Genomic DNA, 14,496 nt, shown 5'->3' with positions numbered 1-14,496 from the left:
AAAAATGACAAGTTAATTTGAAAACCATCCCTAAGATGCAAACTGGTATGTTGCCACCTACCTGATAAAACTGATTACTTTGTATATTTATGCATTTGCTGTAAAGTGGGTGGTTTTAAAATATGATCGCACATTTAAAATTAGACTTGAGCCCATGATGTTGCCTTTTATGAATTTTTTTTGCATCTTATTCATAATATTTTGAGTAGGAACACCTATAATTTTCTGAGGACACGATGACAATTCTCATTAATTGCCTCCAGTCTGGTAGACAACTTTAAAGAAGTGATGGGATGGTTGGAGAGTGTCATAGCACATGCCTCAAAATATTACTTTCCTGAGTCTGGGATTGGAAGCTGCCTAAATACCATCGTACAAATATCGATCCCAAGGAGACTGCAGTCTCTGCACTGGTGAGGCCACAACTGGAATACTGCATCCAGTTTTGGGCTCCCCAGTTCAAGAGGGACAGGGAACTACTGGAGCGGGTCCAGTGAAGGGCAACTAAGATGATTGAGGGACTGGAGCATCTCCCTTATGAGGAAAGGCTGAGAGAGCTGGGACTTTTCAGCCTGGAGAAGAGAAGGCTGAGGGGAGACCTTATTGTGGCATACAAGTATCTAAAGGGTGTGTTGAAGGAGGATGGTGCCAGACTCTTTTCATTGGTTCCCAGTGACAGGACGAGGGGCAATGGGCACAAGTTGGAACATAGGAAGTTCCGTTCAAATACACGGAAAAACTTCTTTACAGTGAGGGTGACAAAGCACTGGAACAGGCTGCCCAGGGAGGGTGTGGAGTCCCCTTCTCTGGAGATTTTCAAGACTCGCCTGGATGCAGCCCTGAGGGATGTGCTCTGGGCAATCCTGCTTTACAGGGGAGTGGGACTAGGTGATCTCTAGAGGTCCCTTCCAACTCTGAAGTTTCTGTGATTCTGTGATTCTGTGAGACTGGCAGTTTTGAGTCACCTTGTCTTCTCTTCTCCTCTTGACATCTTGAAACATGTGCTCCCTCTCTCAGATGCAGAGTATGTATATTATATGCAGTAACTGTGCTGAGGAAGTGTCCTGGTTTGAATCATAGACTCATAGAATTGCCTGGGTTGGAAGGGACCTTTCAGATCATTGAGTCCAACCATCAACCCAACTCTGACAAAAACCATCACCAAACCATATCTCTAAGCACCATGTCTACCTGTCTTTTAAATACCTCCAGGGATGGCGACTCCACCACTGCCCTGGGCAGCCTCTTCCAATGCTTAAAAACCCTTTCCGTGAAGAAATTTTTTCTAATATCCATCCTAAACCTCCCCTGGTGCAACTTGAGGCCATTTCCTCTTGTGCCATGGCCTGTTTCTTGGGAGAAGAGCCCGTCCCCCCCTGGTCACCCCCTCCTTTCAGGGAGCTGTAGAGAGCGAGAAGGTCTCCCCTCAGCCTCCTCTTCTCCAGGCTGAACAACTCGAGTTCTCTCAGCAACACAGGACTAATTTCTCTTATAATGCTTGGGAAAACTGCACTTCTAGAAGACTCTGGTGTCTGAATTTGTGAAAATTTTGACTTTTAGCCAGCTCTGGTGTGTGGGTTTCAAGGTTTCAGTGTTTTTGAGCTCACCAGGTGCAGGGGTGAGGACGAGTGAGACCTGGGCACTTGACCCATGGTGGCCAACAGCGTTATTTCATACCATGAATGTCCCATTCAATATAAATTAGAAAGTTTTTTGAGGAGTTACTTCTCTTCCATGGTGGCTGCCATCCTGAGAATTCCTTGTCCCGGTGCCGGAGCCCTGAGCCTTTCCCTTCCTCCCGAAGCCGCAGCGCTCGCGGTGTCCCACATTTGCTGTCCCCTGCTGGGAGTGCAGCTTCCTATGATAGAATGGGCTGAGTGTAGTCCTTGTATATTTTATATTGGCATTGGTATCAATATGGGTTCTTTAGTGTTATTAATTATCTAGTCTTATTCTATTAAATCTGTTTATATTTCAACCCTCGTGTTTCCTTGTTTTTTCCTGATTCCCCTTCCCAGGTGGGTAGAGGTCATCAGGTGATAGAATAATTGTCTAAAAAACAGTAAATTGTTGTGGGTTGATCAAACCATACCAGTAAATGCTCTGAACTTCTGTCCTGCCCTAAACCTTGCATTTTGCAGAATCCTGAATTTCTAGTTATTCACGGAATCAATAGAATGGTTTGTGTTGGAAGAGACCTTAAAGATCACCCAATGCCACCCCCTGCCCTGGGCAGGGACACCTCCCACCAGCCCAGGCTGCTCCAAGCCCCGGCCAAGCTGGCCTTGAACCCCTCCAGGGATGGGGCAGCCACAGCTTCTCTGGGCAACCTGGGCCAGGGGCTCACCACCTTCAGAGTAAAGAATTTCTTCCTAATACCTCATCTAAATCTCCTCCCTTTCAGTTTAAAACTGTTCCCCCTCATAATGGCACTTAATTAATCACTGTGTACACAGCAAATAAAAAAACCCACCCAATTTTATTTCTTTAAGTGGCAATTGCCAAGACTTCCAGGCTTGTGTAGGGAGAGGGGCACAGGTGTTTCCACATTCTCCTTTGAGCTCAGTCCCGGGGCTGCTGGGTGCTGGCATGTGTTTTTCAAGAAGCTGGTAAAGTGAGATGTAATGTTGCTTGCGATTCAGATGTTGTCTGTCTGCCACATGATCCAATTAGTAATTTGTGGAGCCCGGCTTTACATCCTGTGCTTGGGAAAGTTTTGGTAAGTTACTCGGATCTTTTTGATAATCTGTGGGAAAAAGAATTTTAATAAAACGGCTTGAATAATAAATACAATGCATTATTAATAACAAATATATTACATTTGATAAAGCTGCTGGAATACTTTTCTGCATTGGTGACCATTAAGGGGTGCAAAGTTTAGTTTGCACCGCGCGGGTGAAGCTGAGTGTTGTGAGCTGTGGGACCAGGAGGTTTGGGAGGTGAGCTGGGGGCCTGCAGCTTTGGCTGAACGACCACTTGTGTGCTGTCAGCGGTCATTGCGACGAGTTTATATAGATACAGGAGCGTACCAGGATAAAATGAAGTACTGAATAAAATTCTATTCACAAAACAGAGGTCCTACCAGAAAAAAAAAAAATCTAATGACATAATTGCATCTGTATCATGATGCACACACAGAGCAGGATTGCTGTAATGGATGTGGACAGACATAATTCAGGCATTTCCAAACTCTTGAGCACCTGATTTTGCCGTTTTAACAGGACTTGAATGAATGATTTGAACAGAGTAATGCAATAAAAAAGAGGTTGTTGAAATGCAGTCAATGGCTCAGAGCAGCCGATAGAGTTTTTATTCATATCTTTTATTAATTTGAATGGCAGGCATGTCTGAATCTCACAGCGCTGTGAACATTGCACTCCATGTTCTTAATATGAGCAGTGGCAAAAATGACAATATACCGAAAATATTCTGTGTTAAAATACTACCGTATGGCGCATACTGACCTTGAAACCTTTTAAACGCTTTCAATTAAGCGAAGAGTTCAGCACAGCTCTGCATTCACAGAATTCGTTCCCTGCTATCCTGAATTTACAATCCTTTTCTATCGGTAGTTGTTGAAATGAGTTAGCTGTGTTTTAATTACGCTATTAAAATCTTGAGCAGGACCTGGACGTTTGGCATGGGAAGTAAGGCAGAGGTGTTTTAGGTAAAGATTATTGCTATGAGAGTGTTGAAAATAGCACTGGTATATCTAAATTATTCCTAATTATTCTTTTTAGTGGGGTTTTTGGTATCTCCGTGATGATTTTGGGACTGTCTCATTGGTGACTGGTACCTAGTTTAAAGACCGGCAGAAGATCTTGTTCTGTCGACGGGGAAGATCCACTATTGTTCTTTCTACCATGCATTTTTCTCTAACATGGAGAGGCTAAAAAATGTTAGCAAATAATTTTTTTCTCTCTTCCATTAAAGGCATCATCAGAATAGTCTTCACAGCAGTTTTGACACCTTTTGTAACTTCATATTCTGTGCAGAAGAGTGCATATTCATTTCATCAAAGCTTATGTATGCGAACTTTTGTTGTGCTAATGTAAGCTCCCTCTGGGTTCTCTGTGGCACTAGCACAAATTTTAACATTTTGACTTCTGCACTGCTGGATTTTGTGTATGTCACCTAAAAAGCAGCAAGAATTTTGTTTCGTTTTTGTTGTTATTGCTAGTTCTTTGTTGCTTCAAAGGCTTTCCGAGGCATTTTCCTCTATTTTTGTGGATGCACTGATTTCTTTCCTTGATTTAAAGTCAGAAGAAGATTTTCTCTGTTACTTTTTGAACTGACAGGTTCTTTTTGAGCTTTCAAAGGCACTGCAAGATACAGGGTTGTGTCGTTATCAACACTGTCAGATTCTTTCTGCAGTAACAAAAGAGCCATCCAAAGACTCTCTAGGCAAGATGAGAATTTATTGTGGACGTGCAGAAACCCTGCCTAAGGTTTCTTCTCATTGCTCCTGGTGTACCAAGTATCAACATGACAATAGCATTGTTATAAGTAGCACATAAGGGTCGCACCGCCTATGCAAAGTAAACTGCCATTTCCTACTGCAGTTATGCTAGCCCTGGGAAATGATATAAATATTAAAAATATCTTCTTTTTTGTATATAAAATTTCTGCCATATGGCTGTAGTGGCTGGGTTGCGCGTGAACCTTTTCTGACATTTGTGTTTCGGTGGATGACGTGTTCCCTAAAGCTGGAGTCGTGTGGCTGTAAAGGCTACACGGGGGTTAGGATTCCTACAGGAGGGAAGGACGAAAGATTGGATCAGCAAAGCAGTTAATAACAAGAGCAAAAGTAAGTGTTTCGCAACATAGTTCAAAGAATCATAGAATCACAGAATGGTTTGGGTGGGAATGGACCTTAAAGGCCACCCAGTGCCACCCCCTGCCCTGGGCAGGGACACCTCCCACCAGCCCAGGTTGCTCCAAGCCCCGGCCAACCTGGCCTTGAACCCCTCCAGGGATGGGGCAACCTGGGCCAGGGGCTCACCCCCCTCACACCAAAGAATTTCTTCCTTACATGTAATCTAAGTTCCCCTGTTTTAGTTTAAAACCATTACTCCTTGTCCCATCCCTACTAAAAAGTCTGTCCCCATAGGTTAAAAAATACCCCTCCCCCCCAGTTAAAGAGAATCAATAAAAACGACAGCCTCCCCCCCGCAACTGAAAGGGGAAACCCACAATATTTTGAAACAACAGAGAAAGTACTAGGTTTCTTCTATAATAAGAACTGTGAGTGTTACACCACCATAAGTGACGCTGCAGATATTGAGATGTGAGAGCATGTGAGCGTAGAGAAGTGCTGTAATAAAAAGGGACGTTTTCAGATAAGCAGAATGTTTCAAAGACGGCAAGCCCGGTGTGCCTCCGTTGACTTCGGTGGTTTTAGCTTGTAAAAAGGTCTACGTCTCTTTGATATGACATAATAAATAATCCTGTCTTTGGTACAAGTCATGGTTTAAAAAAATTTCTGAGTGTAAATTCCAGGACCAAGGATCTGATTTGACTCTTCGTTTTATCAGTTGTGACTTTTTGACAGCTTGCAGCCTTAAAGCTGAGGTGAAGTGTACCAGCAAGATACAGTGTCATATAACAAGATTTAACGTTTGTAGAATGAAGATTAACTTGTTCCCTCTGCTAAAAATAAACTGATATTTGCAGTTCAGTTTCTTAAATATACATATATATTTTTTTTTTCTATTGCAAGTGCTTTTATGATACATCTTTGGGTTACTGAGCACATCATCCTCTAAATTTGACCCAGTGTAATGATGGAGAAATACCATATTTCATGGAGAAATGTGATGTGTATTAATTTTCTGTTTCATTGGCAAGTTCTGTTTACTTTGCCTAGGTAATTACTGAGAGCAGTACGATTACATTCTAAAGATGGGAAAAACGTTATTGTTCTGTATAGGTGGTAAATATTCCCTCTACTATATTTAGAAAATTATTTATATGTTGTTTGTGTAAAACTTCCTTTTAGAAAAAGAAATCATCTCCTTTCATAGTATTTAACGTTTCCTCTCCGATGCTGTGTTGTGCATATAAATGTTTATTTTTCTGGAAAGTGTTTTAAAATTGAATCTCACTTCAACAAAGTCAAGGCATATTTTCATTTTCATTCCAATGGGAACAGGATTGGGCCAGTATATCTTAGATTCCTTTTAATATGGTGATTGACATGTTAAACCAGTCGGAGTTTTAGAAAAAACCAAATGAGTTTGAGGACTGAAATTGAGTTAATTGCAATAGGTAAATGGATGAATGCACGATTCACTGATTTTATGAATTTTACAAAAAGAGCACTTGTAAAGTCATGATGAGGGGATCTTTTAGCACACTTATTTTAAGTTCTGTCCCAGACAAGAGGAGCAAATGACTATGCACTGATGTTATTGTTATAAAACTAAATAAATAACTTGGAAGTATATTCAAGGTAATGATTCAGTAAAAAATTTTTGGGATATACATTGCTATCACTTCATTGCTTTCTGCAATTTTTATTTTCATTTCTCAATGTTTTAGTACTATCTTCTGAGTAACTTTAATTAGATTTATGTCGGAGTAAAGCATTAAAATGCTATTTGCAGGGTTTTTTTTCACAGCTGAAGGCAATAACGAACATCCTCTCATTTGCCTTTCTGTATCGTCTGCAGACACTGTACGATTCCATACTAGAGGAAAAAATGTTCTTAAAGGAAATACTATAGTCAGTTTGAGCAGAGAAAATGGCATTAAAACTGTGAAGAGGCAGAACTTTGTAAATACTCTTATTTACTTATTCTGCTTAGCTGTGTAAAACATTTGTACCACTTCACAGTCCTGCATGAGTTAGTTATTTATGTGAAAAATAAGCATCAACTCTGAAAATACGATTTTAGAAATGATACACTGGTATTGGTGTAATAACCCAGTGTGCTGTATGCTGCGTATCTATCTATACAAGGAGAAATGCTGTCCCAAATCAGATATACAACGACAAACAGAAGTGTGGGAATGGAAAGAGATAAAAAAACTAGTGCATGCAGGCTATGCTCATGCTAGGAAATTTAATTGCTGAGAGCTAAGTCTCATATTCTGTGTAGTCTTAATGTATTCTACGTACTCTTACTCTTAAGGCTCTTGGTCCCACATAACTTGATCAGTCACAGAATCAGAGAATCACAGAATCTTCATGGTTGGAAAGGACCCTTAAGATCATTGAGTCCAACCAAACAACCTACAGTCTCTGTCACTAGAGCATGCCCTGAAGTGCCACATCTAGACGTTTCTTAAACACCTCTAGGGATGGTGACTCAACCCCCTCCCTGGGCAGGCTGTTCCAGTGCCTGACCACTCTTTCAGTAAAGGAATTCTTCCTAATATCTAACCTAAACCTCCCCTGCCGCAGCTTCAGACCATTTCCTCCGGTCCTGTCATTATTCCCCTGGGAGAAGAGGCCAACCCCCACCTCTCTGCACCCTCCTTTCAGGGAGTTGTAGAGGGCAATGAGGTCTCCCCTCAGCCTCCTCTTCTCCAAGCTAAACATGCCCAGCTCCCTCAGCCTCTCCTCATATGCCCTGGTCTCCAGACCCCTCACCAGCCTGGTAGCTCTCCTCTGGACACGCTCCAGCACCTCAATGTCCCTCTTGTACAGCGGGGCCCAGACCTGAACACAGCACTCGAGGTGAGGCCTCACCAGTGCCGAGTACAGAGGCACCATCACTTCCCTGCTCCTGCTGGCCACGCTGTTCCTGATAGAAGCCAGAATGCGGTTGGCCTTCTTGGCCACCTGGGCACACTGCTGGCTCATGTGAAGCTGGCCGTCCACCAGCACCCCCAGGTCCTTTTCTGCCGGGCAGCTTTCCAGCCACTCTGCCCCAAGCCTGTAGCGCTGCTTGGGGTTGTTGTGACCGAAATGCAGGACCCGGCACTTGGCCTTGTTAAACCTCATACAGTTGGCCTTGGCCCATCGATCCAGCCTGTCTGGGTCCCTCTGTAGAGCCTTCCTACCCTCAAGCAGATCAACTCTCCCACCTAGTTTGGTGTCACCTGCAAACTTACTGAGGGTGCACTCAATCCCCTCATCCAGACCATCAATAAAGATACTAAACAAAACCGGCCCCAAAACTGAGCCCTGAGGGACACCACTGGTGACCGGCCACCAAGAGGATTTCACCCCCTTAATCACAACTCTCTGGGCATGGCCATCCAGCCAGTTTTTAACCCAGCGAAGAGTACACTTGTCTATGCCATGATTCGCCAGCTTCTCCAGGAGAATGCTGTGGGGGATGGTGTCAAAGGCCTTACCAAAGTCCAGATAGACAATGTCCACTGCCTTCCCCGCATCCAGAAGGTGGGTCACATGGTCATAGAAAGAGATCAGGTTGGTTAAGCAGGCCCTCCCTTTCCTAAACCCATGCTGGCTGGCCCTGATCCCCTGGCTGCCCTGCACTTGAGAGCTGACTCGAGCATCAAATGGTGCTGGTTTTCAGATCGGGATACAATATATATCTCCTTCCAAAGCTTTTGTCTTGTTTTTATTCATACCTATTCAGCTATAATAATAGTTGGACAAAGTAAATTTTTAAGTCTTCCTATCTTAAGAGGCTGAAAGTTGTTTGGCTGTCATTTAGGCTATTTATTTGGTGCCAGCTCATAGTTAAAGTTCTGTAAAACTGCTATTTTCGCTCTTCACCAGCATTCTTTTCTGCAGAATTCTTAGATTCATGTCATACCTGCATGGGTCTGCTTGACATCTGTTCATACGTTTTAAAGCTTCTTGGATTTAAACCAAGCCCAGAACTGCTTCTGGTGCAGACTGGGGGAGACTGGGGCAGCTCTTTATCTCTCTGAGGAGCTGAGACATGGTCATTTAACTCTTCAGTTATTTGTGCTGCGCTAATGTAAACTCCCCATCTCCAAGAGCTCCCGTCATGTCATCACTGTCAGTTTGTGGTTCAGAGACTTGTGACAGATCAAGCAAACGGGTAGTGTTTATGTAGCTAGACAGGTAGACAAGTCCAGAGAAAACCAGTTGATTCTGGCAACCCTTTCATGTCTCCCTTTCTCCATTGTCACTGAGGTTAAATTAGGTTTCCGGAGTCCTCCTCATGCGGCTCTTGGTTTGTTGTATGAAAGATGGTGTTTCTCCTTTGGCTTGGTGCTGCCACATCTAGTCTTGGCTGGCCTCCCAGTTAAAAAAGAGACCCCTTTCTCAGCTCTACTGTAATAGTGGTGCTTTGTTTTCTGAGTGTAAGAAGCTCAAGAGGCTTTTCAGTGTTTTATGGAGGGACTGATTTCTCCCACCTCTTTTCAAAGAATTACTCTGGGTGTTTATAGAATCATAGAATCATAGAATTGCCTAGGTTGGAAAGGACCTTTCAGATGATCTAGTCCAACCATCAGCCTAACTCTGACAAAAACCATCATTAGACCATGTCCCTCAGCACCACGTCTACCTGGCTTATAAATACCTCCAGGGATGACGATTCCACCACTTCCCTGGGCAGCCTGTTCCAATGCTTGATAACCCATGTTTGAGTCCATGGCAGGGGGGTTGGAACCAGATGATCTTTAAGGTCCCTTCCAACCCAAACCATTCTGTGATTCTGTGATTAAAATTCAAGGGATGAGTGCTGTCCCCGACCTAGTGGCGACAGAGCCCTAGGACCATGTTGGATGGAAGGGACCTCCCGAGGTCTTCAATTCAGCATCCTGCAGTTAGAGCCGGTGACTCAGGGCTTTGACTATTCAAGGACTATGCAGGTCCCGATGGCTTTCTGAGCCCTGCCCCAGCATTTGACCAGATCTATGATAAATTTATTATTCTTTCTTATTTTGAGTTGGAATCTCCCATGGTTCAGCTTCTGTCTGTTGCCTCTTGTCGTTTTAGTTTACACCCACAAGAAGAGTCTGGTTTCATCTTCCCTACACCCTCCAGGTAGGTGGGCAGCAAGATAGACTCAGCCTTCTCCTCTTAACGTCATGCAAACCCAGTTCTTTCAGCATCCCCTCATGTGTCCTGTGTCCCAGACCCCTAACCATTTTGGTACTCTATATAGGGCTCTGTCTGTCTGTCTCTCTCCCTACCTGTGAACCTATCTGCCTGTCCACCGGTATTTTGGTAGCCCTGTATATATGCAGTCATAGCAGGTAGAAGATTCCCTAAAGCAGAGGGTAATGTGCAACTTCTTTAAGCAGTTCTGTAATAACAGCTTCACAAAGTCAAACGTAGGTGAAATCACACATTTTTTAAGTTAAGGGTCATTCTTAATGCAGTTCGAAAGAGATTTTGTTAGTGGTTAATATCTAATTTCTAATTCCATGTCTATGTGCGATTTTCTTCTTTTATAGTGCACATCTTCCTTGGTTACAGTGTTTGTCTCCATAAGCAATGCATACAAAGAGGGCGACTGCAGTCATATGTTCTACAAATGCAAAATATCTAAAATTAATATTTGCTTTTGGAAGCTGAAGTTATGGAAATACCATAAAATAAACACAGAACAAATGAAAAGAGAAAAAATTATAAAATATATAGGAATGTGTGTTTTTTTAAACTGCCAGGATCTGGAATGAGCTTTCAGATGTTAAATACCGTATTGTCTCCTTATTACTTCTATTTTATTTGTTTTACCTTGGTTGTTAGAAGAACAAATGATGATGGAATTTAGAGGATGAGCAGTGAGGATCAGGAGATTGAAAGTAACATTTGCAAGTCCTTAAAGATGAAGGTAGCAGAAAGCCAAATGGTTTCCAAAAAGGGGCATTTCATGGAGTGATTTATCTGATATGGCATTGCCATTTGTTGTATAATTTCGGTCTTGTTGCTATGGGAACCAATTTTACTGTTGCAGTGATTGTTAATCAGGATTTGTAGCTATACCATTTTTACCACAAGGCCTTATATCCTTACAGATTAAATCATGGTTCTCATTGACAGTGGTGTACATCAAACATTATTGCCAGAAATAAAACCTGACCAACCTTCCTGTCATTTTTCTCACCGTTACCAGAATCGGAGAGCAGAAGCTTAAGTTCACTTTTACAGGAACTCAAGGATTCTGCTTCAGTTACATTTGTCATGCTTGTACAATTCCAGGAAAAGGAAAAAAAAAAAAAGCAAGTTTCTGCCTTGCAGTATAATAATTTTATTTTTTCATGTAAGTGGAAATTAATCGAGTACTCTGGAGATATGTTTTCTATGTATGGCTTCTTTAAGCATCTCTTAAGGTAGAATTAAAGCCTAAGGTCATCTAAACTCAAGAAATTTTTTCCCTGCGTTGTGAAAGGTGAGAGATATTTGTGTTATGGAGGGAGGATTCAATACTCGAAATTTGGATAGCTCAGCACTGTAAATATTCTGTATCTTTTCAGTCTTGTCTTTAGTTTTACAACTGTCCCTGCAAAGCGGGAGTTGGCAGGAGTAGGGACAAAAGAGCTGAGGCGGTGGAGAATGTATTATCCTTTGCTTCAGCTAAAGGAGGATGCTGGGGTCAGAGAGCGTGACTTCTCTGGTCCTGCTCCTGCTCTGTTCTCTGTAAGGTCAATAGAAACGGGAAGAAGAATTCTTTCTCTCCAAATTCACTCTCTCGGTGACCTGAAGAGCTGGGCTGAAGTGGTTGTCTGGACACTTACGGCTTAAAGTAATGAAAATACGCATTTCTGCTCGATTTCTTTTATATATCTTACTAGTTTCCTTGCTACCAAAAAAATCTTTGAAGTTCTGAAAAAAAGCCGCTGGTAAATTGTTAACTGATGAAATGCTGCCCTCAAAATCCACAGAAAACTTGAAAAACATATGAGAACGGTGAACTTCCCATCCTCTAAGTGGGTGTTTTATGCTGAAGCATAGCGATGATCGATATTGTTCCGTGTTCGCTGGTGATCAGTTTAATGGAGTCATTAAACAAAATGCTTGTCTGAGTCCGAAACGACTGACCCCTGATGGCAGAGCTCCTCCTTTAACTTGCACCGTGAAAAGTTGTCGACACCAAACGTGTGATAGATGGTGAGCTGAAATTATGTGGAGCGCATCGTTTGGGTACAGCCTGGGCTGGGGGATTATTTTGATGTCTCCTCTATTATTTAAGTGGAGTTTTGGCAGAATTTCTGAAGTGCTAAACCAGAACGACGCAGAACTGCTAGCATTGGTCCCAGATTTACGTTTCTCTGATAGCAGATTGCTCCGTATGATACAGCCAGGTAGCGTTTTATGCTATATTTCCCCAAACCCCTCAGATTGTTGGCTTTTTCCCTGATGAACCAAATTCACAGCTTCTCTAATTTCAAGTCAGCCCCGTTGAGCCAGGAACATCCATGTAACAGTTTTGTTTTCACTTCATTGTATTCCAAGTACACTGAGGGATGCAGAATCAAAATATTAGCAAGGTGCTAGTCGCATCTTTTTTTTTTTTTTTGATCCTTTTCCTGCTTTTCTTTCTCCCTTCTTTCTCCTTTTTCACGTTAGCTGCCGCCGATACCCAACCCCCACTATAATTCTGATTGGCTAAATTAATTCTGCAGCATCCTGCTGTGAATAATTATGTTCATCCAGTGTGGAGCTGGATGCCTTTCTCTCCCCCCTCCCCTCCTTGCCTAAATTATAATGTGACAATTGAAGCTCACAGCTGGCTCATCAGAGGTGGCCAGTTTGGGAATTGGCACATCTGAATGTGCCTCTCCGTTAACTCTCTGCCTTGATTGCTTAAGACAAGACATATGTAAACCCCATGATTATTACCATTTTGTGCGTTTCACAAAGATACTGCTTTAAACTGCAAAGCTGTTGTGTTTGTTGGGGGAGGGGAAATTACAGGAATTTTTCTCTTCCCCTCCCCACAGTTCCCTCCAACAATAAATAGCTGTCAGACTTATGTCAAGAATGAAATTATAGGAGCACATGAGGCCTTGATTACATTGTTTTGGATAGATTGCTATTAGCATACTGAAATGAAGTCTAATTTTTCAGTGCTTTAGCTCAGTCAAGAATCAAGTGACACAGGAGGGGGAAGGGATATCATCTACAAGAAATGAATGATGTAATTCTGTGCAACCGTTCTGTAGCCTCTTTCAGTTATCAGTGGCTAAAAACAAACAATGGAATAAATAAATATATTCTGCCGAAATGTATTATTAGTTGGGAGGTAAGGCAAAGCCGGCGTATTACTCAACAAAACATTCAGGTTAGATGTCATTCTTTGTGAACTTATTAAAGACAGCTCAAAAGCAAATTGCTGTAGATTTAATCCAGCTTCTAGTGCAGCTTCTGGTTCACTCAGTACGTTCGGATTTTAGAGTTGAAAATATGCTAGTTTTTTATTAGTTGTTTACATAATTCATAGCACGTTGCCACTTTTGGGTACCAAGCATCCTCTGATGGTACACGCTTATTATCAGAGGATGCACGGGGCAAGTGCCCTTGTTGTGGTTTTGTTCTTTACAATTTCTGGTGATGTGCACACATTGCTTGCTTAGTTTGAAAATCTTTCATTTCATATTCTGTGAGTGTCCTAACCTTTAAATGTTTTAGTATCTGTGGCTCCGAAGATGGTAGTTTTATTAGCCACAGATATGTTGTTTTAACTGCCTCTGTTTCGGTGGGGTGGAAATAAATAAAACTTGTTTTGACTGATTCTAGAAACAATCGACCTGGAGTTTGGAAAGGGTCAGGATTCATTTGGGTTTACTGGGACAGCTGAGGGCAGCGAGAAGAGAGCACGAGCTGTGCATGACGATACATAAAAATGCAACTTGAGTTGGCCGTGTTCTTTCTGAGTGGCAAAGCAGTGGGTGAGACGCACGAGACATCCAAATCAGGCATTTAGAAAGGATTTATACCACAACATCATGAATTTGCTAGGTGACGCATACCATGCAGAAAGTTCTTATTGAAATGTGAGACATTTTATCTTTCTGATTTGAAATGCTGGGTATTTCTAACTTAAATTAATATAACAGCATCAGCCACAGAGGGACATGGTAATTACAAATAATTCAATCTGAAATATCCCTAAAATGAAACAAAATACCTTGCTTATTCATTAAGAAGCCAGTTATTAGATCTGATGTTTTGGAGACCTCTTCACACTCGAAGAAAACACAGTTTACATTGTTGGAAAGTTGGGGGTCTCTTGGTTCAGTGGCTCACTGTGGAGCCTGTTGGCAAAGGCCAATGAATGCCAGGAGTTCACTAGAGTTCAGAAGGTTCTTGGAGAAATTCAGAGAAGAAAAATCCATGAAGAGCTGTTAAACAATACATATCACTTCTCAGAGAGGCCCTCGGTGCAGCTAACTGGAAATGTTCCAATGTGCAAGGAAATACCACGGTGTGCTTATGCTGTTGTACTCATCCCTGGGCAACATCTAAAGCGCTGTCAAAGAAAGGGGCCCAGATAAACCTTCGATGAGATCCAGTGTCGATGTTCTTACCTTTGTACTGAACATTGATTGTCTTGTATTTTAAACACTGTTTGCCTAGACTTTGTCTTTATCTGTACT

The 14,496-nt window shown here is 42.2% G+C and overlaps 1 protein-coding gene across 2 annotated transcripts in view; it reads left to right on the top strand.

Moving 5' to 3' along the window:
- Window positions 1–14,496, top strand: part of MSRA (methionine sulfoxide reductase A) — a 314,031-nt gene that overhangs the window by 59,549 nt on the left and 239,986 nt on the right. Inside the window, exon 2 of one of the 2 annotated variants that reach the window (XM_063330697.1) lies at window positions 9,890–9,937. The exons of the other annotated variant lie outside the window; for it this stretch is intronic. Within the exon in view, the coding sequence (XP_063186767.1) occupies window positions 9,890–9,937 (48 nt within the window). The remainder of the gene's footprint in view (window positions 1–9,889; window positions 9,938–14,496) is intronic. 2 annotated transcript variants of the gene reach the window in all.

Source organism: Chroicocephalus ridibundus, chromosome 3, assembly GCF_963924245.1.
Source record: "Chroicocephalus ridibundus chromosome 3, bChrRid1.1, whole genome shotgun sequence".
NCBI classification, from domain to species: domain Eukaryota; kingdom Metazoa; phylum Chordata; class Aves; order Charadriiformes; family Laridae; genus Chroicocephalus; species Chroicocephalus ridibundus.
This window is presented reverse-complemented; position numbering and strand designations above follow the sequence as displayed.